This window comes from Phalacrocorax carbo, chromosome 11 (genome assembly GCF_963921805.1).
Source record: "Phalacrocorax carbo chromosome 11, bPhaCar2.1, whole genome shotgun sequence".
Lineage (NCBI taxonomy): Eukaryota > Metazoa > Chordata > Aves > Suliformes > Phalacrocoracidae > Phalacrocorax > Phalacrocorax carbo.
In genome coordinates this window covers 10,208,971-10,228,849 of record NC_087523.1, presented here as the reverse complement: position 1 = coordinate 10,228,849, position 19,879 = coordinate 10,208,971, and the positions used below count along the sequence as shown (strand labels likewise).

General features: G+C 47.3%; 1 protein-coding gene across 5 annotated transcripts in view; it reads left to right on the top strand.

Annotated features, from left to right (window-relative positions):
* Nucleotides 1–19,879, top strand: part of DOCK11 (dedicator of cytokinesis 11) — an 86,972-nt gene that overhangs the window by 42,245 nt on the left and 24,848 nt on the right. The window contains exons 21-41 of one of the 5 annotated variants that reach the window (XM_064462982.1): nucleotides 62–183; nucleotides 646–729; nucleotides 1,945–2,034; nucleotides 3,517–3,635; nucleotides 5,844–5,913; nucleotides 5,991–6,116; nucleotides 6,674–6,745; nucleotides 7,125–7,271; nucleotides 7,758–7,841; nucleotides 8,232–8,343; nucleotides 10,460–10,498; nucleotides 12,015–12,193; nucleotides 14,214–14,330; nucleotides 14,996–15,071; nucleotides 15,380–15,483; nucleotides 17,487–17,598; nucleotides 17,752–17,818; nucleotides 18,336–18,383; nucleotides 18,601–18,672; nucleotides 18,920–19,062; nucleotides 19,720–19,835. In XM_064462982.1, coding sequence (XP_064319052.1) covers nucleotides 62–183; nucleotides 646–729; nucleotides 1,945–2,034; nucleotides 3,517–3,635; nucleotides 5,844–5,913; nucleotides 5,991–6,116; nucleotides 6,674–6,745; nucleotides 7,125–7,271; nucleotides 7,758–7,841; nucleotides 8,232–8,343; nucleotides 10,460–10,498; nucleotides 12,015–12,193; nucleotides 14,214–14,330; nucleotides 14,996–15,071; nucleotides 15,380–15,483; nucleotides 17,487–17,598; nucleotides 17,752–17,818; nucleotides 18,336–18,383; nucleotides 18,601–18,672; nucleotides 18,920–19,062; nucleotides 19,720–19,835 — 2,099 coding nt within the window. Of the gene's footprint in view, nucleotides 1–61; nucleotides 184–642; nucleotides 730–1,944; nucleotides 2,035–3,516; nucleotides 3,636–5,843; nucleotides 5,914–5,990; nucleotides 6,117–6,673; nucleotides 6,746–7,124; nucleotides 7,272–7,757; nucleotides 7,842–8,231; nucleotides 8,344–10,459; nucleotides 10,499–12,014; nucleotides 12,194–14,213; nucleotides 14,331–14,995; nucleotides 15,072–15,379; nucleotides 15,484–17,486; nucleotides 17,599–17,751; nucleotides 17,819–18,335; nucleotides 18,384–18,600; nucleotides 18,673–18,919; nucleotides 19,063–19,719; nucleotides 19,836–19,879 lie in introns of all 5 variants that reach the window. The other 4 variants (XM_064462981.1, XM_064462983.1, XM_064462984.1 and 1 more) reach the window with 4 other exon arrangements.

Below are 19,879 nucleotides of genomic sequence, written 5' to 3'. Positions count from 1 at the left end.
CTTGAGCTAAACATGTATCACTGTGTGTCTGCTAACTCTGGTCCACTGGTTGCCTCCTCAGTGGGATACGCCTGGGTCCCGTTGCTGAAGGATGGACGGATTGTCACCCTGGAGCGGCACTTGCCAGTCTCATCCAACCTTCCACCTGGCTACCTGGGTCTCGGAGACACAGAGTCGCGAAGGGTAGGGAGGACATGTAAAATGGACTTAGACATAAAGGGAAGAGGAAAGCCGAGCTTTTGTTACCACTTGTAGTTCTGGGCTTCTGTTGGTGCTCTGCTCAGCTGGAAGGATCCCTACTGCAGGGCAGCCCCCAAAGCTTAAGGCCCTTAGGGGTGGGAGGCAGGACGCTTTTAATTCCACTTTCTGTGGTTATATAGGTTGCAGAGAATATTTTTGTGGCAGGACCTGGACTGGGCTTTTGCAGATGGTCCAGAGCAGAATAGTGGGCACATGCTCTGTAGGCATGTTCTCGCAGGGACCCCTCTGCCCTGCTGTGGCTGCGGTCATGTCACTGGTGTTTGTGCTGGGCAGGGGAACCTGTTCTTCCACCCCAAACCATACCTTCTGACCAAGTGTCTGCACAGAGCCACCTTCTCACCACAGTCAGAAACCAAGTACTTCAGTGTTGTTTGTTTGCAGCAGCCCAGCATGGATGCGAAGTGGGTGGATGGAGCAAAGCCACTGTTTAAAATCAGAATCCATTTGGACTCAACCATTTACACCCAGGTAAGTCAAGCACCTTGTTCTTAAAGACTTTCGACACAAATGCAGAGGAAGCGATTGCAGTATCTCGATGACTGCTATGCTGTAGGTGCTGTGTTTGCAGAGCAGCACTGAGATGCTTCTGTAGCAGCAGGTCTGGGATTACTTGCAGGGCTCTGCTCCTTTGTCCAGGTGTGATGACACAGTTGGGTGAGCGAATGAGCCTAGGGAGAAGCTGATTTTTCTTGGCTAATTGCACTGTAACTGGCAGGACCGAGGAAACATTTGAGCAAATGCACTGCTTTAACGATGCAAAAGAAAGAAGAACTGGTGGAAATGGGAGATTCCCAAAATCCTCAATTTAGAGTTTAAAATCCCCAGATTAGGGTTTAAAAAAAAAACAGTTTTATGACAACAGAAGACGTGAGAAAACAAGAGCCCTGACTTCCCCCTGAAACCAGTTCAGGCTGTTTTACCTAGTCCTCCTGTGTTCTGCCATCTTACGACAGTGATGGACTTTCCCAGGCTTCATGTGATGTGCAGCAAAGATCCCCAGCATATGCTCTGGGGCACCTCCTGTCAGCTCACAGGGAAGCGCCCTTGACAGGGATTGCTGTCCTGTGCTGGATGTAATCAGCTGCATTTACATTCACAGCAACTCGCTTTCAGCATCATCTAAACCTGTTCTAGGGTCTTACTGATTCTGTGCAGCACTGGGAGCAGCACGGTAGTTCCACTCTGCACCAAATTACATTCCCAGGTGCTTCTCAAAGTTAAATAATCCAGTAATTAAATTTAACCTTGAAGGAGGAGGGAGAGGAATGGAAAAGCATGGGAAGGAGAGTCTGCGTCAAATGAACAGTAGGAGGTCAGTGAGACAGATGGTGAGGCAGTCTCAGAGTCGCAGCTGGGAGAGGACTCCCACTTCTCCAGGCCAGTGCTGGACAGCGATTGGGGCTTGGAGTAGTGAAGCCACAGAATTTTAACACTGCTAGCAGTTTTGTTCTTAATCTCGAGATTAGTTGGGAGCCAGGGGATGGGCAGTGGCTGGGTACCTTGGAAAAGGCAGGGAGCAGAACTGTAGTCCTGGGAGATGGCAGCTGGGGACCATGAGTGCTGCTGGTAGTGACATGGGGCTTGCTAGGGATGTGGCGCACTGCCACAGGGTGTAAGCTGCAGAGTAGGGGTTGACAAATATTGAGGCTGCTACACTGAACTTGTTTTTTTTTTCTCTTCCAGGACATGCACTTGCACAAATTCTTCCAGTACTGCCAGGTGGTTCAGGCAGGAGCTAAGGAAGTCCCAGGAGAGCTTGTTAAATACCTAAAGGTGAAGGGTGCCTGTTGGTGGGCTTTGTTTGTGTTTTTACAGACCATCGGTAAATACCCAGAGCCCTGCTCTGTAGGAACACGCGCTGGCTGCAGCACTGGGTCGGTGCACTGTGCAAGTTCCTTACCTCTGCTTACTGACACAAGTGTCTGTGTGCTGCTTCCCACTGCCTTTCACAGCAGATAAAATAAGTAGTCAGCATCGCTCTGCCATGCTCGTGGCAAACCCTCCTCCTGGTGTGCTCACACACCCTCCCCTGCTGCCCTAGATCTCTGATTCAAACTTTAAACTGTAGCACAATTCCTTGTTTTCAGGTATTTATCCATTCAAAACAGGAAATTTTTTTTCAGGCTGAAAAAAGATCTGTGAGATTATCAATTAGTTAAATTTTACAACCGATGACCTGTGATCCAGCTTTTTGGCAGTTGCTGCAGCATGAATAAGGGCCTCAGAGCAGGTCCAGCAAAGGCTTCTGCGGGGAATATATTTCTTGGCTGTTACTGTCCTTGTTTCCTTCCATAACTGCCTGTTTTTGAGAGTGCTGCCTTAGCAACAGCTCTGCTTCTAGTGGTGGGGATTTATCATCACAAAGTTACTGGGTGTGTTTCAGATAACATATAAATATTTTAAGAAATAGAAATAATGGCAGGTTTTGAAGCCAAGCACTAAACAAACAGTTGCTTTGTAAGTGAGCATTTCATCAAGGGTCACTGGGTAGGTCCCAGCGACCTTGCTGCTGCCTGCAGTCGGAGAGACATTTACATGCTAAGCCCAGGTGAGGGCTTCTTACCACCGATACCTCAGTAATTTCAGTGATTTAATTAACTAGATACAGATTTAAGAACCTTTTGTTAGATTTTCAGGTTTGAAAACTGAAAATGAGATGCACTGTCTTTCCTAGACTCATGTCATGAGATTCAGGCAAAAGAGGTCTACGAGGTGGGTGGGAAGTGTATGTACCAGATGATCTTGACCTTCACTGAGTCACTTCAATCCCATTTCTGATAGCAAGCTATGCTCTTTGGAGAAAAGTCTCACTGCAAGTCATTGGGCATCAGGTTTCCGTGCTCCAAAGGCGTTTGTGAAAATGGGGCTTAGTCACTCCAAAAAACTGTCACAATGATGAGAAGAATTAGGAGCAAATCTTCAGCCTTAAATTCTGGGTTATTGGGGTCAAACCATAGCACGTGACCTCTAAGTAAGTCATAGCTGCCTGGGCACATCTGAGAGGAGGATTAATACCTGCCATGAGTGATTCATGTTGCTCCCCGAGGGCATGCAGCTGGGATCTGTCAGCTGGAAGGCAGGCAGTACACACTGCTATGGGTCCAAGTTCTGCTGTCCTCTGGCAGGCTGAAGCCCACACCCTGAAGCATTTGCTAATGCCTGTCCTATTGCCACAGAAATGTCTGTGGACTATAAATATTTAACATCTGCAAAATGTTGAACTAAAAGTGTCTGTGTTTTGAACATTTGTTTTAGTGTTTGCACGCCATGGAGATCCAAGTAATGATTCAGTTTCTACCTGTAATTCTTGTGCAACTATTTAGAGTCCTTACAAATGTGACCCAGGAAGATGAAGTAGCTGTCAACTGCACCATGTGAGTGTCTGGTAAACCATCCAGGTTTTTTCGTTAGAAACGCAAAGCCACAAACTACAGTGCAAAGCAGGGTGTGGTTTCCCAAATACAAGGTGCTAAGTGACAGCATTGGCTGTGCCCTGCTGCTTGCTCCCATACTCTTCTCCTGGCGCGTCTGGGTGGCATGGGGCAGTGCAGGGCCCTTGTCCTGGGAGCTGCGTGGGGAAAATGTGGTATTTTAAAGGTATTCCTGGTTTGTTTCTCAAAAGAAAAAAGGTTTGCTGGTGGGGATGGCTCTGGGAGCCAACTTACTCTTGGGTACTCTGGGGTGTTGAAAGCCTCCAGAGCCCTCAGGCACGTCCCAGCTTCAGGGAGCAGACGCAGTTTCCCCACGGGAACAATGCCCTGGTCTCATCTCCTGTGTCAGAAGTATTGCTAAAAATCCCCTGGAGCTGGCTGTGTTACGGTGCAGAAGTAGCAGCTCCATCTGCCTTGGCTCAGAATATACGGCCAGAAGCCGTTGGGTTGTTTAGCGATCTCTGCCATGCCTGCAACCCCCAGAGGGCAGCACCGACTAGGGCCTGGTCCCCGCAGAAAGTTTCTGCTGCATGCAGGCTTGTGCAGAGCTCAAAGGGAAGAAAAGGTGCTAACGCACCTTTCCTGCCTAGCTCTGGCCACGACACCCCTAATCTGACGGATGCATTAAAACATCCATCTTCTTCCTGTGGTGGTTCTTCTGTGAAGGGCTGCAGTGCAAAGGGGGATGCTGGATGCCACTCCATGGAGATCCTCCTCTGACTCCAGGGGGTACCATGCATCCATGTAGCAATTGCATCTCATTCCCATGAAACTGGAGGTTGGAGGCTGAGCCCTGATCCCCCAGAGATGCGGGACCCATTGCAACCACAGTCCTGCCCCATGTAGTGCGGGTTGTGGGAATTACTTCTGTGCGGAGCACTGTAATCCCACTCAGCTTGAATCACCAGAGGGCAAGGACAGGGGAACAAGTGACCCCAGATACCTGCTGGGTGACCAGCTCCTACTTTCACTTCCAGAGATTTTTTCAGAGCTTGGCCTGATGCCTTCCAGTTTGTCAATAGCCTTCTGTTTACTGACAGCTGTTTTCTCATCCAGACTTTCAGAGTGGAATTTAAAACCTGCTTTATCTGATAAATGGCTTGTAAACTCCTCCCTGTGGTTTGGCCTGTGGGCTCTGTGACAATGTGCAATAGTTTGTTATTCCCTCTGGCTGGGACTGGAATGTAAATCCCCAGTGTTGGCTGGAGAAACCAGGCACTTGTTGCATTCATCAGCTGCCTAGAGTGCTTCCAGAAGGCTGGCATCGTCTCCAGGGTCTGCCTATCCCCAGTGAACTGCAAGGCAACAGCTCAGAAACAATTCAGTGCATGTAACAAAGAGCCTAGGATGTAAGTTCAGTTAAAAAGACCCTTCAAGAATGAATAAATTCAGGGGATGCAGGAAGGTATCAAAGTATAACAATGATGGAGAATATTTTCACCACTTCTCAGCAGAGATTTCTGTGGGGGTTTTGTGTTTATTTTGCAAACTTGAAGTAGTGGTGTAGTTGTTCATTCTCACTTGTATTATCATTAGGAAAGGGCTCTCAGTGAGGACAGACTCAACACGATACAGTTCATGAACAGGTGCAGTGTGGATGAATCTGTAGAGTGCACAGGAGGGGCAAACGGGCTTGCTCTGCATATAGCAGGTCCATAGATACAGCCAAAGAGAACTGGGTGCAGAGGAGATTAACTTAGCATTTTTCTTCAACTTACATAACACCTGCGTATTGTTCAGGTGCCTAATGCTCACTGCAACATGAATTTAGTTTGGCATGCACAGAGGCCAAAGAATAGGCTATGTCCCCCGCAGAGAAATGCTCCACCTTACCGCCTTGTGCAGGGAGCATCAAGCATTGAAGGCACCTGGGCTGGGCAACATCTGGTCCAGCACCAAAGCGGAGAAGAGGCTTTGGCCACCTCAGCTCTGAGTGCACTGTTGAGGGGCTGGGCTGTGGCAAGGGTGTGCGGCCACAGGAGCTGTGAGAGGGGTGCTGGCCTGCCAGTTCTGACTCTCCGCAAATCAGGCTCAGCCAGCGGTGAGGCATTTGAGGTTGAGCGGGATAGGGCACAGATGGTGTCTGCTTTCATGAGCTGGAGGAACTCACCCTCACATTGCATGCTGAACACAAACCACATTTCTCCCCAGGGTTCTTCTGCACATCGTGTCCAAGTGCCACGAAGAAGGTCTAGACCACTACTTGCGCTCCTTTATAAAGGTCAGTCATGACACACCGCTCTGCAAAACTCCCTGCTGGGAGCGGGCACACTGCTGACGCTGTCCCTCTTGCCTCAGTACGTCTTTCGAGCTGAGAAACCCAGCGTCACACAGGCGAAGACGACCCATGAAATCCTGGTCCTTTCCATGGCCGCAATCCTGAAGCAGTCAGCAGATTTTCTAGCCATCAATAAGCTACTCAAGGTGAAGTATTGGCAGTACTTGGCTGCCAAGGGTGGAAGGGAGGAAAAGGGGGTCTTTTATAAAACCCAACACTTTCATCTATCCAAACCCACCACAGGAGCAAAGCTACCTCGCTCCCTCGTCCTCAAGGTTCTCCCCTTAAAACAGAGATGAATTCTTACAGGGAACCTGGCTGTGTTAAGGCTTATGGCAATGCACAGCAAAGTGCTTTTCATTTGCCAGTTTTACCTATTTTCTTCATGCCATGCATGAGGCGTGACTCACGGGAGGCAGACTGAGTCTCTGGGCCTTTGCAGGGCTTTCGTCCCAAACTCTGCTGGCTCCTTGCAGGGTGCATTGGGGCACAGAGGGGACGGAGCTGTTCCCACCCCAAGGCTGGCAGGACTCCTTCAGGTAGCAAAGGCACCCATGCCAAGCCAGCTGTGCAAGCACAGCCGTGCTTACAAAATGCCATTTGAGTGTGAGCTCTCCCTCCCCTCCCACACTGCTGCTTCCCCACATAATCAAACATGTTCCATCCTGCTGAGAAAAATAATAGTATTCTTTATTCATTCTAGTACTCGTGGTTTTTCTTTGAAGCACTGGCAAAGTCAATGGCAATGTACTTACTGGAAGAAAACAAAATCAAGGTAAAAGTAAATTTGTTCAATGCCACATTATGGAGCCATCACAAACAAACTCTCCTCCAAAAGTTGTTCTGAAAAACTATGTAACTCATTGTTTAAAATGACCCTGACAAGCTGAACAGCTAGCCAGATATTTCCTTTTTTTTCCACTTTACTTTGCCCTTCTTCCCCTTTTCACTCTCAATGGCAATTTAAAAATCCCAAGCCTCCTTATGGCTCGTGCAGCCTCCTTTCCTGTTACCAGTTACTGCAGTTTCAGCCACTGCTTTCTTTGTGACAATGTTTTATTGGGAAGCAACATAAACAAATGCTAAAGGGACCCTGTGCCTCTCCCCAGCTGCTCGCTTGCAGCACTGAGTGTATGATGTGCTTTTGGTTTCAGCTGCCCAGAGGTCAGCGGTTCCCCGACTCCTACCAGCACGCCCTGCATTCGTTGCTGCTCGCCATCATTCCTCATGTGACCATTCGCTATAACGAAATCCCCGAAGAGTCTAGGAATGTCAACTATAGCTTGGCTAACTTCCTGAAGGTCAGCAGTTTCTTTCCTTCTCCCAGGCTTTTGTCAGGAAAAAAAAAACCAAAACCAAAAACTAAAACCCAACACCAATTAGAAATAAGCAGCAAGCAAACAAATGTTTGTATTTTATCATCTCTTTGGTTTCTTAAATGATGAAAACTCTGAAGGGGATAAGCTTTCCTAAGAAAGAAACTTTCTCTTTCCAAGAGAGACCATGATACTCTATACATTTTTTAGGGCTTTCATTCATGCCTAGCAACTATTTAAAACCTGAGAGGAAATATGTGTGCTCTCTCTTTAAATATTTCTGTTGAACGCTGGGGACTTGAGTGAGGTCATCCAAATAATTTCAGAGAAACAGGGTTGAGTACATTTTGGAAAGTCAGCAGCAGCCTAGAGGATCAAATCTGGCTGCTGGCAAGATGGGAGTATGGAGATGATTTAGGATGATTGCTTTTATTTTTAATGATTGGTGACATGTTGCTATTTTTTCTCCAGCGTTGTTTGACTTTTATGGACAGAGGATTTGTTTTTAACTTGATAAATGATTACATTTCTGGATTCAGCCCAAAAGACCCAAAGGTAAGCTTTTCTTGAAAGGTGGTTTGCAGTTGTACGTATCTATGTCAGTCAAAGCACTGTAATGATTATTTTGTATGACTCTTGGAGGCCTTTTAGACACTGTTCCTGCAGAGTCTTCTGGAGGCCTTCTCTTTGTCTGGGTTGAGAGCCTGTATGCAGCTAAGATTTAAAGCAATGCAGAGTCAGAACTAAAGGAGACATTGGTTAACAGTCTGGATGAAAAAGGTAGAGAAGTCCCAAGTGACAGCTGCCTGCATTGACACTTAGGGAGAACAACACAGAAATTTGCCAGTTATTACTGAGTTTCACCAAATGCTGTTTAGATTCCCCAATCCTTGTGCAACAAACTGAAAACATGGTTTGTGTTTGTCTTGGGTTTTTTTTTTGCAGCTGCTGGTTGAATACAAGTTTGAATTTCTTCAAACCATTTGCAATCATGAGCACTACATTCCTCTAAACTTACCAATGACCTTTTCCAAACCCAAGCTGCAAAGAGTTCAAGGTATGTCCTTTCTCAAGAGAGTGGCTAGAGAGCTATAATTTATTACTCTTGATGGCTTCTGACCAGATGGAATTTGGTTTGGTGGCAAGGAAATTTATGTCCTGGTCAGCCTGATTTACATTAACCTCAGGAAAAGGTGCTGTTCTTGGCAGGTTTATATCATTTTGCTCCAGAAAGGTATGCAATCAGTCTTTTCAGTATTTCCTATATTTAAGTTCGCATGGGACTAAAAATATCTGAAAGAAACTGCCCCTATTTCAGTAAATACAGAAATTGTGCAAGTGTAATCCTTTGTTCCCACAAGTGTCAGCATCCCCTGAGAAGCAGGGTGTCTCACTGATCAGTGCTGTAGAGAATGGAGATACAGGAGAACACATTGAATTCGCTGCTCCACTGCTAGTTCTCTTGGTGGCCTTAAAAAGATGATTCAGGTTACCTTCTGCTTTCATTTTGAACAAGAGTATAGCAGTGCACAGTGCATTCAAGCTTGTACTCAAACCTGGGCTGAAGGCAGCCAGCAGAGAACTTGAGCCCATGCCAATCCTTAGCCCGTACCAAGGCCATACGTATCCAGGCTGCTCTTGCCATCACACTGTGTCCCCTTTGGTCCTGATGCTGCTCAGCACAGGGCAGCTGGGGTTTGCAAGGGTCTGAGCTGAGGCACTGTGCAAGTGTGGGTAGCTGTACTACCACTGACAGTGCAGACACACAGTGCTGAGCCAGCAGCGTGCCTCACCAGCTTCCTAAGATTGCTATAGGCATAACCTCATTCTCACTGGATCCTGATTTCTCATCTCTGCTAGATAAATACAGTAAAGACTGCCAGGTCTGGGTGCTAATAGCCTGGCAAGATAAGTACTGGAGAGGAAAGTGAGGTTTGGGGTTCCCCTGTGTGAAAGCCCGGTGGATTTATTCTGATGCAGGTGGGGGGATCTTTATTTGTGCCTCAGGGTGCAGCCATACAAATCCCAACATAGTTCCCTTTACATACAGGTAGCAGAAGCAGCAGAAACTGTCAAGTTTCCCTTATTTTGGTATGTTTCTGGCTGCTCAGAGCTTTATGGACCGGCTGCTAAATCTTACACTTACATCAGTTTGGCTACTTGCCTGGCATAGTTTAACAAAGTGCGCTGCTAGAAATGGCTGAGAAAGAGAAAAACACACAACCGCAGAGCCTCCCCACTGCTTATTAGCGGCACGATAACATAACGATGCTCTTTCTTGGTTAACATTCCCCTTTGCATTTGTGATGGTTAAACTGAAAAGCTGTAAGAGCAGCTTACCTTTCCTCCTCTTTTACTGTGACTAGGACCTACCAGTTGAGGTTTTATTTTTAAGACATATATTTTAAGAGTGGTAGCAATTGTCATTCACACACATCTCTTGACAGTAGAGCAGCCTGTCCTCAGGTAGCAGAAGTGCCTTTGCAGTGGTGCCTGTCCTCTGCCTGCCATGGTAGAGGCACGTAGTGATGCATCTCCACTGCAAACTGGTCTGTTTTTATGCACAGACCTGTGATTACAGGGGACAGTGGGCTCAGAGGTGGGGAGGTATGATGTGCACATCACCAAGGAGATATCCTCTGGCATGCCTCACCTCTTTATCAGCTTACTTGAATTAAGAGAGGTGATGTGCCCAGCCTCCTACTACTCTGTTTCTGGGAAAAGAAGGAATACTCCCCCCGAAAGGTGGATAAAGAGGACTTCTACAGCAGAAGCTGGCGCAGATGGGCCTGCAGGCAGAGCACATCCCTGTGATCACATGCTGTTGAGTTGCAGTGTTGTGTCTTGGAGCAGTTCCTCTGAAACATCTCAACAAATAAGGCTGGTTGCTGGTCTGCATCCTTGCTGCCTTGCCTGGGGGACTTGCATGTTTCATCAGCCAGAGCAAACCCCTGAGCCTGTCCTTACAACCAGCAGCACAGAATTGTTTTTGCAATCTTGTGATAGCAAAGAACCCAAGAGATTGACAGAAGCTGGGAGTTAAGCAGTAGCCTTACAAATAATGTTAAAATGTGACATACTGTCCTGTTTCTCCAAGGTTTAGAGCATTACTTATTCCTGTTTATTTTTCCTGTCTTTTTACTTGTCCCTTTTCTTTTTTGCACATGAATTAGATTTTTTTTCATTTGCTGTGGAACGGTTCACTTCAGTAGGTAGGTCCAGCTGGGATCACTGAATCCTCTAATGCCAAATTAAACACACAGCTTTTTTGCTGCTTGCATCCAACTAATGAAGTAACCATGATGTGTGACACTTAGGCGTTTGCTAACATGACTAACAGCGAAAGCTAGACAATGCTCCAGATTGCTTTCTCCTTCCTCTGAATCAGACTTCCATGAACCAGTAGATGCTACTTATGAATCAATGAACTTAAAAATATCTTTTGCAGCCACAGAACTGTTGGAACCCTTTGGCGGGGATTTTCAAAGCTGTGTGTATGCACCCTGCCTTGCCACAGGAAAACATTCACACCTGTGGGGTTTTAAAAAAAAGGCTGAGCTGAGCAGACAGCGTTTGTTGTACCCTTTGGGCGAGAAATGCACAGCTTTGGGGTTATCCCTCTGGGAGGCTTAGTGTCATAATGCAACAGTCAAATGGTGCCTGTCGCGGCTCTGATTAGGCATATGGGTTGCCTGACAGAGATAACAGTGTCAGGGCAAGGTCACTTGTAGCAGCTCCAGTGCACACGCACCCTGCGCTGAAATCTGTGTCTCTCTGCTGCGTTATCCAGGCAAGTTAGTGAAAATTATGCCTTACCCTTGTAGCAGCCAATCCTTTGATCACAGTTTATATAACCTGAATCTATGTGAGATGCAGGGTACAAATTAAGTTAACCAAGGTGATTAGGTACTGAGCTCCCTTCCTCCTGGCAGTCAGTGCAGCTTTTAAGGAGCCGTGTTCAATGTCTGCTGGTGGGAAGCTAAGAGAGTCTCACAGTTTCTGGCAAGCAGCTGCCTGGAACCCTGCCCTGCCTCCCCGGTCCTTGCAGTGGGGCTGGAAAGCCCAGCTGTGTAAACTGGTGGAGGATGCAGTAGTGGTCACATGGCACCGTGTCCTTGTTTGCATCCCTCATCCCAGCAGGAGTATTTGCCTTTTCTCCGCTCTCTGGCCTGGTGAGAGGAATGCGGATTTCACGGAGGATGTGGAACACGCTGCAGAGATGGCGCTGCTAGGGCTGGGCGACTGTGATAAACGCGCCATCTCCACTGCCTGTTACCACCCTCGTAGCTGCTCTGTGGAGATTAGCACCCCACTGCCTGGGTGTTTGGGGGATTTACAGGATCACCCCCAGTCAGAAGCAAAGCAGCCCCCAGGCAGTAAATCCATGCTGTCGTTCCCCGTTTCATCCATCTCCGACTCTGCAAATTACTCTTTGGAGTGCTAAGCTTTGCAAAGCATCACGTGCAGAAATCCTTCATGTAGCTGCTGATGAAATGGTGAGGGCTGAAATTAATGATTAGCCTGAACTGGAAGATGCCAAGTTCTTTGATGTGAATTAACTCAGTGGTGGAGAAAACTGTTCAGGCTTTAATAAAAGATTGGTGCACTGTAGGAGAGAGAGCAATAAACTGTACTTGTGGACTGTTTTGGCATACATGACTGTTTTGTCTTGCTCTGAACAGATCCTTGGAATACTTCCCTTAACCATTGCCTTGCTGTTTCTTTCAGATGTAAATCTTGAATACAGTTTAACTGATGAGTATTGCAGGCATCATTTCCTGGTGGGGATGCTTCTCAGAGAAGCCTCTGTTGCCCTGCAGGACAACTATGATATCAGATATATGGCCATCTCAGTCTTAAAGAATCTCTTGATAAAGCATGCCTTCGACAACAGATACCAGCACAAGGTCAGGCATATTTTGTTGGCTTTTAAAAGTAATATTCATTAGTTTTATGAAAAAACACACGTCAGAGTTTTAGATCTTGCATGGTGCACTAAGGATATTCTCTTTAATTTTTAGGGAACTGTTGTAAGTAACTGATAGCTATGGCATTGCAGTAATAGCTCTGAGAAGTTATTTAGGAAAACAAACAATGCAGTCAGATAACTGCAGCACTCTTATTCAGGCTGAGTATTTGGATAATAAAGCCCTGAGCCATTAAGGAACTTGAGAGAATTGTTAGCCAAGAGGCTGTTCAACAAAATCAAGCAACGTCAGTGTTGTTCTGGTCTTGGGCTTAAATGAATATCCTGCATTAATATATGATAATTAGGAAACAGGACTGATCTCTGTTACAAGTCAGCTGCATGTTTTACTAATTAGTGAATCAGAGGTGAGAGAGAGGATCTGTAGATTCTCATGAGATGCTGGATTTCTGCTGGGTTCTTTTCAGCTTTCTTCAGCCAGAGGCTCAGCATGTGGTATTGCTGAAAGAGCATGGAGATGGGCTTGTTTTCTTTCTTGATGATGAGTAAGAACTGACCTGCTGACCCATATGTCCTTGAAAGTACTGAGCTACCTGTGCAGACACTATCTGTCCTTGCTCTAGACTGAAAACATGACTCTGTGTAGAGTTTAGAGTTTAGCTCTTCATATTGCTCCTATTGTGCCGCATTCCTGGGTTTTATCTGGGAATGTGGATAGCCTCCTGGGCACGAAGGGTGGGAGAAATGACCTGAATGTGCTCAGTGCTCCTGCCCTCTGCATGGACCCAGAACCAGCTCCTCTCCTTTCTCTGCCTGTTTGGAAGGGCCGAGTGGGAGGTTGGCTTTCTTTTGTCTGCAGTGAGGATCCCTGGGGACTTGCACAGCCTGGAAACAAAACCTACAGCCCATGGTAGTTTGCAAGACTTGATATTTCAGGAGAGATTTGCCAGCTCTCTGCCAAGACTGGGTCAGAGGCAGCTTGTTTCTGCTCTTCTGGGTGCCTGAAAACCCTCACACTAACTCGGGAGCTGTTTGTGCCCTTGGCGTGCAGCACTGTCCCTGCCTCCTCAAAAACACCGTCTTAAAATTGTACCACTTGTTCTTTTATGTGTGTTATGCTCCGGGCTGCGCGACCAGGAAGCTGCTGGAGCCAGGGCAGGCTGCTCCATTGGTGTCCCGAGACAGGAGCAAGAAAATCCCATCACAGGCAGGACAAGCTGAGCGTGGCAGGGTCTGTTGCTGCAGTTTCACTCTGGCCAGGGAAACCGCGGCTCCATCAGTAGCCGAGAGAGGGTTTTCTCGACCCATGGGCATTTTCAAGATTTCTTTTATCTTTTGTCACACTGAATCAGAAGAAAAAAATTAGCATCCTGTATCAGTCAAAACATGCCATTCAATTCACAAGCCTTAAATGTCTTTTTTTCATTTTTAATCCTTCTGTCAAGTCCAGAATAATAAATTTCTAACAAAAATAATTGGATGTAAGTGAGCCCTGCATTTAGAAAATGTCAACCAGACCATTTTTTATCTGTATTGCTTAATCCAAATTAATCTTTTCCTACAAACTGTTTTAACCAGAGTTCCTCCATTTGTTATGGAGAATTTCTGACTGGAAGCAATAGACAGCACCAGGCGAGGAGCAAATGTTTTTATTTCATTACTCCTGGGTGTGGCACTTGAAAATCAAGCCATTTGAGTGAAGTGCCAGTTAAATCCCGGATTTCCTAACTCTTTAGTTTGTGACACATCCTGTATGACTGGGAATGTTGTTCAGTCCCCAAAGTCCCTGAGTGCCCCAAGCTTGCTGCTAGAAGGCTAATACCTACCTGGAAGCTCGGGAAGTGGAGACGAGAAGCCAAACCAACCCATGTCCTTAGATACCATATACAGTGTTGAAATATATATGTGTGTGCGTGTGTGTTTTGGCTCAAGAGTTTCCCTTTTCCACTCCATTGAAAGCCTGGGCTCTTACATACATTTTTCTCCTTGTCTTTTTTCAGAACCAGCAGGCAAAAATAGCCCAGCTCTACCTGCCGCTGTTTGAGCTGCTCCTGGAGAACCTCCACCGAGTGGCCAGCCGCGAGGCACTCTACTCCTGCACGGCCACCTCCAGCCCCGTAAGTAAAGCCCAGTGATGCCTCTTTGCCCTCCTCCGCAGTCTTCCTCTCCCCACAAACCCACGGTGCGACCTCCACTGCCTGCAGCTAGGCTCAGCTTTAGAAATAACCATACCACGCTTGTTTCTTTTAATTTGGCTTTTCCTGTGATTTTGTTCTGTCTGTAGCACTGCGTACAATGTCTCTGCCCTTTTGCCTGCTATCGTTTAACATATTTCTTTACAGTATGCATAGTGCTATGAGGTGAGGTAAGTCCCTCCAAGTGTAATGAGTTGCAACAGGACTCGGCCTCGGAGACTCCAGCAGCTGTTCTGGGGAGTTGCCTGTCTGCCTGAGGGTGGTGTGTGGTTCCCAGGCAGGCTTAGCCTTGCAGACTAGACTTTCCTCCTTGTTTGGGGCAAAACAACAACAAAAACAGATATTTGAGAAAAACAATTCAAAATTTCTACTCAAATTATGAAAAGCAAGAGAGAAAAAACTGCTATGACTTACTTTAATATGTTCTGCTATTCTTTGTACTCCTCCCCCAGTCATTTGTCTTCTTGTTATGGAAGTAAGGAAATAATTTTTCTTTTTAATCTGCACTTTAAAAGCTGCTCTAATTTGTGTTTTTTAATTTCATTATTCTCTTCCATTGGTCTCAAAAACCTTATATCAATTTACAGGCATCCAGGGATGAATTCATGTGCAGCTTTGCATCCCCCTCAAATAGATCCAGCCTGATTGCAGACAAAGATCCAGGTAAACTGATTTTTCTAAACTTTAACTTTCTCTTTTATTTTGAACATAACTATTACCAGCCCCCAAAACCAAAAACCCATTACCCAAACCCTGAAATAGTCACAAGCCAAAAGACCACTTGGAATTTGTATGCTTCTCCCCGGACATGGTGTCGCCCCAGCTTGCCCGTTCCAGGTTAATCAGCTTTCAACACGGGCTTTGGCAAGCCCCGTCTGTGCTGTCCGAAACGCATCCTCCACTCACTGTCCATGATGCGCTGAGAAGTGCCGGTGCAAAGGGGTTAATTGTGGGGTTTGGTCTTTTTTCAGCCTGCGGAGCAGCACTTCCAAATGGCCATGCAATAAAGCGAGAGGACTCGAAAGGATCCCTGAACTCAGAGGGGGCAGCTGCTTCCCCGGATCAGAGTGAAAATGTAACGTATCTGGGATTAGAAAGAACGGTGCTCACTGCACCAGTCTGTGGGCTGTGTTAAATAAGGGGGAGGGAAAAGGAGTTCCCCGTGGTAACACTCTCAAAAGCCAGCTTATAAATATCTCTGTTTGGAAACAAATAGATTCATGTTTAACAGAGATCAGACTCATGGGTCTGGTATGCTTTTCCTCTTCAAACATCTCTGAGCCAAAAATACAGCTGTTGACAAATTACTTACGAAAGATGAAAGGCAAAATCCATGGGGAAAATCTCTGCTCCCATGGTGCATTTATCCATACTCGGATGTGCTCCCTGTGTGTGGATGAGTTTGAGCCTGGACAGTGCCTAGTGCACAATGCTGGGAACTGATTTCCACACATGGCTGGGAGGCTAAGCACCGTGATGTGAGATTGCCAGTGACAGCAGACTTCAGAGAAGATGAGGTGTTTGTAGGAAAATCAGCCCAGGCTAATAACCACAGCCCCAAACTTGCAGAAGGTGACCACGGTCACACCATAAAAGCTCAGACATCCTTGTTGGCAGATTGCACGCATGGAGATCAGGTAGTTGTGCAAACTAGCCCCTGGTTTTCCTCAAGGCGCTTTCCAGACATCTTGGGTTGGCAGGAATCATTGATGCATCTTTAAAAACTTTGGCCCTTACAACAAGGAAGGCAAAGATTGTCTGGGTTCCCGCTGGCTGTGTCCTGACATGCTATGGGGAGGTGGGGCCTTTCAAGCTCCCCCACATGAATCACGAAGCTACAAGACCAAGTATAGCCAAATACTTGGCTATCAAACTGTTCATATTCAGCAAAGCTCTGAGCATATGCTTCAACCCTGCTGGCAGGGTTTGCAGAAAGTGGTGCTGCTTGCAGCTCAGCTCTTCCCCACAGCTAGACATCCTCTTATGTGTCCTTGCAGGTATGTTTTTCAGAGTTGTTGAAAACAGCTTTTCTGTTAGGGAATGCAATATCCACAAAACTAAGTAAAACCAATGTTGCACAGAGGAGTGCAGCTTTAACGCTGCTCTGCACAGGTGGGCATATTGCTTATCGCCTGTTCCCCTGGAGCGAGTTGTGTGCTGGCTTGATAGTTTGGCATGGTCAGCAGCAAAGTTTTGGCTCTAGCACTGTATCTCCAGCTCTAAACTGAATGTTTAATACTGTTTTATTATGACTCACATCCACAGCTTGTCCCAGAATAAACAACAATAACATCTGTGGATAACTCTCCAAACATGTGAGGCACAGCTTTAAAAGAAGCGTCCTGCTTAGAGCTTAATCGAGTCCATTTGTTGGAGGATATGGCTAGGGCAAGCACAGAGAATGCAAAAAAAAAAATGGGTAAGGCTCTAGAAGTTGTGTTTCCCACCACATAGGGCTCAAACCTTTCCCACACAGACTGAGCCACCAGCAGGATTTCACTTGTCTTTGCCTAAGTCACTAAGTAGGAGGAAAAACAAGAGACACTTCCAAAAAATCAGAGGGTGGGGAAAAAATCTCTTTACTTAAGATGAAATTTCCTGTTTTTTTAAATAACTGACATTTTATTTTAAAGTATGCATTTTTAACAGAAAGTTAGATTCTTGCTTTAAACTGTGGCAGCTAATGAACTATTTTGTTTGATAAGAACTGACTTCAGAAATGTCCGGGAGGTTAGATCTGCAGAGAGCAGGGGAAGTGAAAGCAGGGCTGCCATGCGCTTTGCTGGATAAGCCATCATTCTCTGCTCAGACTCTTCTTTTTTTCTGGGCAGAGAAGCATTTGGCCACGTGTCCAGGATTTCCAGACTGCTCATCACTGAGCAACACCAAAGGATGATGTGTCTCCAAAGCATGGTGCTGTGGGGGTGCATATGGAGGGGCACAGGGGGGATGCTGGCACATCTGTATGTGCCAGGTTTGCTGTGCCCACGCTGCATGGAATCTAGCCCTGCGCTCCGCTTGGGCACAGCCCAGGCACCCAGGGCCACTGGCCTCCATGTCACACCTGTGTCCCATTAGATCCGCAGGAGCTCCACGAGGAGCAGCATGTCGCACTGCAGCCGGCTGGACCAGTTTGAGATCCGGACACTCCTGATGTGCTACCTCTACATTGTGAAGATGATCTCTGAAGGTTAGTGGCCCTTGCTCAATGGGGGGCAGCCAGAAAAACAAGAGACCATCACTGGCAGTTTTGGTCCATAAGGTCCCCCTTAATTTTTATTAAATCTCAGTGCACTGGTTTTGTGTTTTGGTTTTTTTTTGTTTTGTTTTGTTTTTCTTTCAGATACTCTTCTAACTTACTGGAACAAATTTTCCCCCCAAGAGCTGATCAATGTCCTTGTGCTTCTGGAGTGAGTATCGTGAGGCTGCAATTCAAACAGTGCACCTTTGTGCAGGCAACATTTGCCAAGAAAACATGACTACGGTGTGCCTCGCAGGGTGCACGTGGTCCTGTGCAGCTCTAGAGGTGTCTGGCCAGGTTGTAATGAAATCCTCTTCCTCCCTCTGAGGAGAAACAGGTGGATATCGTGGGAGCACAGCCAAGTGGCAGTGCACTGTGCTCGGTCCAGTCCGTGCAGAGGGTGTCCCATCACCCGCGGGTGAGCAGGGCTCACAGCACAGCCCCCACCATAACCAGCACAACCTCTGCTTTGCAATGGGTTTGGTCGAACAGATGGGTGAAGAGACAGGGGTCTGCCATAGGGTTTGGAAACTGAGGATGTGAGGTCAAGTGACTTGTAAATACAGACCCAAACCCTCATGCACAGAGGAGTGTGTCTGCAGACAGGACAGGGGAGATTTAAAATGTGCTGGATCGTTCCTGATCTGCAGGATCTGTAACAGATACATATTTTATTTTCCTTCTAGGGTGTGTTTATTTCACTTCAGATATGTGGGGAAGAGAAATATTGCCAGGTACTGTATTCTTCTGTCCAGCGCCAGGGTGGGGGAGCCATCCTGATGCTCCCTGACGCAGCTGAGGCAGGCAGGGAGTGTGCACGCCCACACTGGGCAAACCCAAGCAGGCAAGAAGCCTGCAGGGCCAGGACTCTGCTCAGTGCCATGCCGCTGGCAGAGTCCCCTCTGGCAGAGCCCCCTCATCTTAGCACCCTGCCCCTTCCCTCCCCTCCAGCTCCTGCATGAGACCCCCAGGCGCTCCTGGCTGCCCGCGCAGGTTGGCAGCATCCCCCGCAGTCGGCTGCAGGTGAGACATGAGTCACAGCTGCATCTCTGCTCCCTGAGCAGCAGCACTGCTGTTTCATTAGCTCTAGGGCCATCTGGCGCAGGCGAGACCTGGGTAGCCTGGTTGGTCCCAGTGGGATTGTCTGGGATAAACCAGATTAGTGTGTTGGAAGGAGGCCAGGACTCCATCCCGGTGCCTCATGTGTAATCTTGTAGTGGTGTGGCCACTGCTGCTCGTCCAAGCCCGCAGTCTTTGCTTCCCCTTGCAGGGTGCATGATGCCTGGTTATCCAAGCACACGGGGGCCGATAGGAAATCCCAGACGATGCCAGCGCTCCGCAGCAGAGCCGGAGGGATGCAGGTGCGACTCCAGCATCTGGGCAGCTTGGAGACCTCCTTCACGCTCAACCACAGTATGTACAGCAGAGTGAGATGGGACTGTGGTGTATTAGCCTGCTGAAAACTGCAGGTAGCCATTTTCCACTTGCTGCTTGTTGCTTCAGGGTATTCAGACTTTGCAGAATTACAGTGGTCACCGCTCCTCCCTGCAACATTCCTAGATTGGTGAGGGTGACATTTAAGCTAGCCCCTTAAAAATCACCCCTGGGACTTAGGACTTGCATGGCTTTTTCCTCTCACCTGTCTTGGCTCAGCTGCTTGGCTGAGTGTGTGTGCAGGTGGCACCTTGGTTTGGGTAGCGAGCAGGGCAGGCAGGAGAGCTGGCCCGCACAGAGACCTGGGCTGGGATCTGCTCTAAGCCTCTCCACGTGGGTGAGTTTTGCCCAGTTGAAGCACCTTGCCATTTTCCCTCTGCAGATACAACTTGGACGTCTCGTTCTCTGTCTGGCTTTAAAGACAGGGAGATTAAAGGGCAGTAACTGTCACTGGTTTTCTCAGTTGGCATCAGGCTGAGGCAGCTTCTCAGAATGGAGCTGGCAAATTCAGCATCTTGCTGTTCTTACCTCATTCCCAAACCCAGTGAAGTGCAAGGGGAGAACCTTATCTATCTCAGCATTTATATCCTGTGGGAGCTGGACACTGTTTCCTCCTGATTTGCTTTCTGTCCACAGATGCAGGCACCTCAGAAGCAGATATTGTACACCAGGCGTTACTAGAGGGCAATATTGCGACAGAAGTGTGCCTGACAGTCCTGGACACCATCTCTTTTTTCACTCAGAGTTTCAAGGTCAGCATTGAAATCAAAAGTGTTGTAGAAAATTGTGCTGTTTC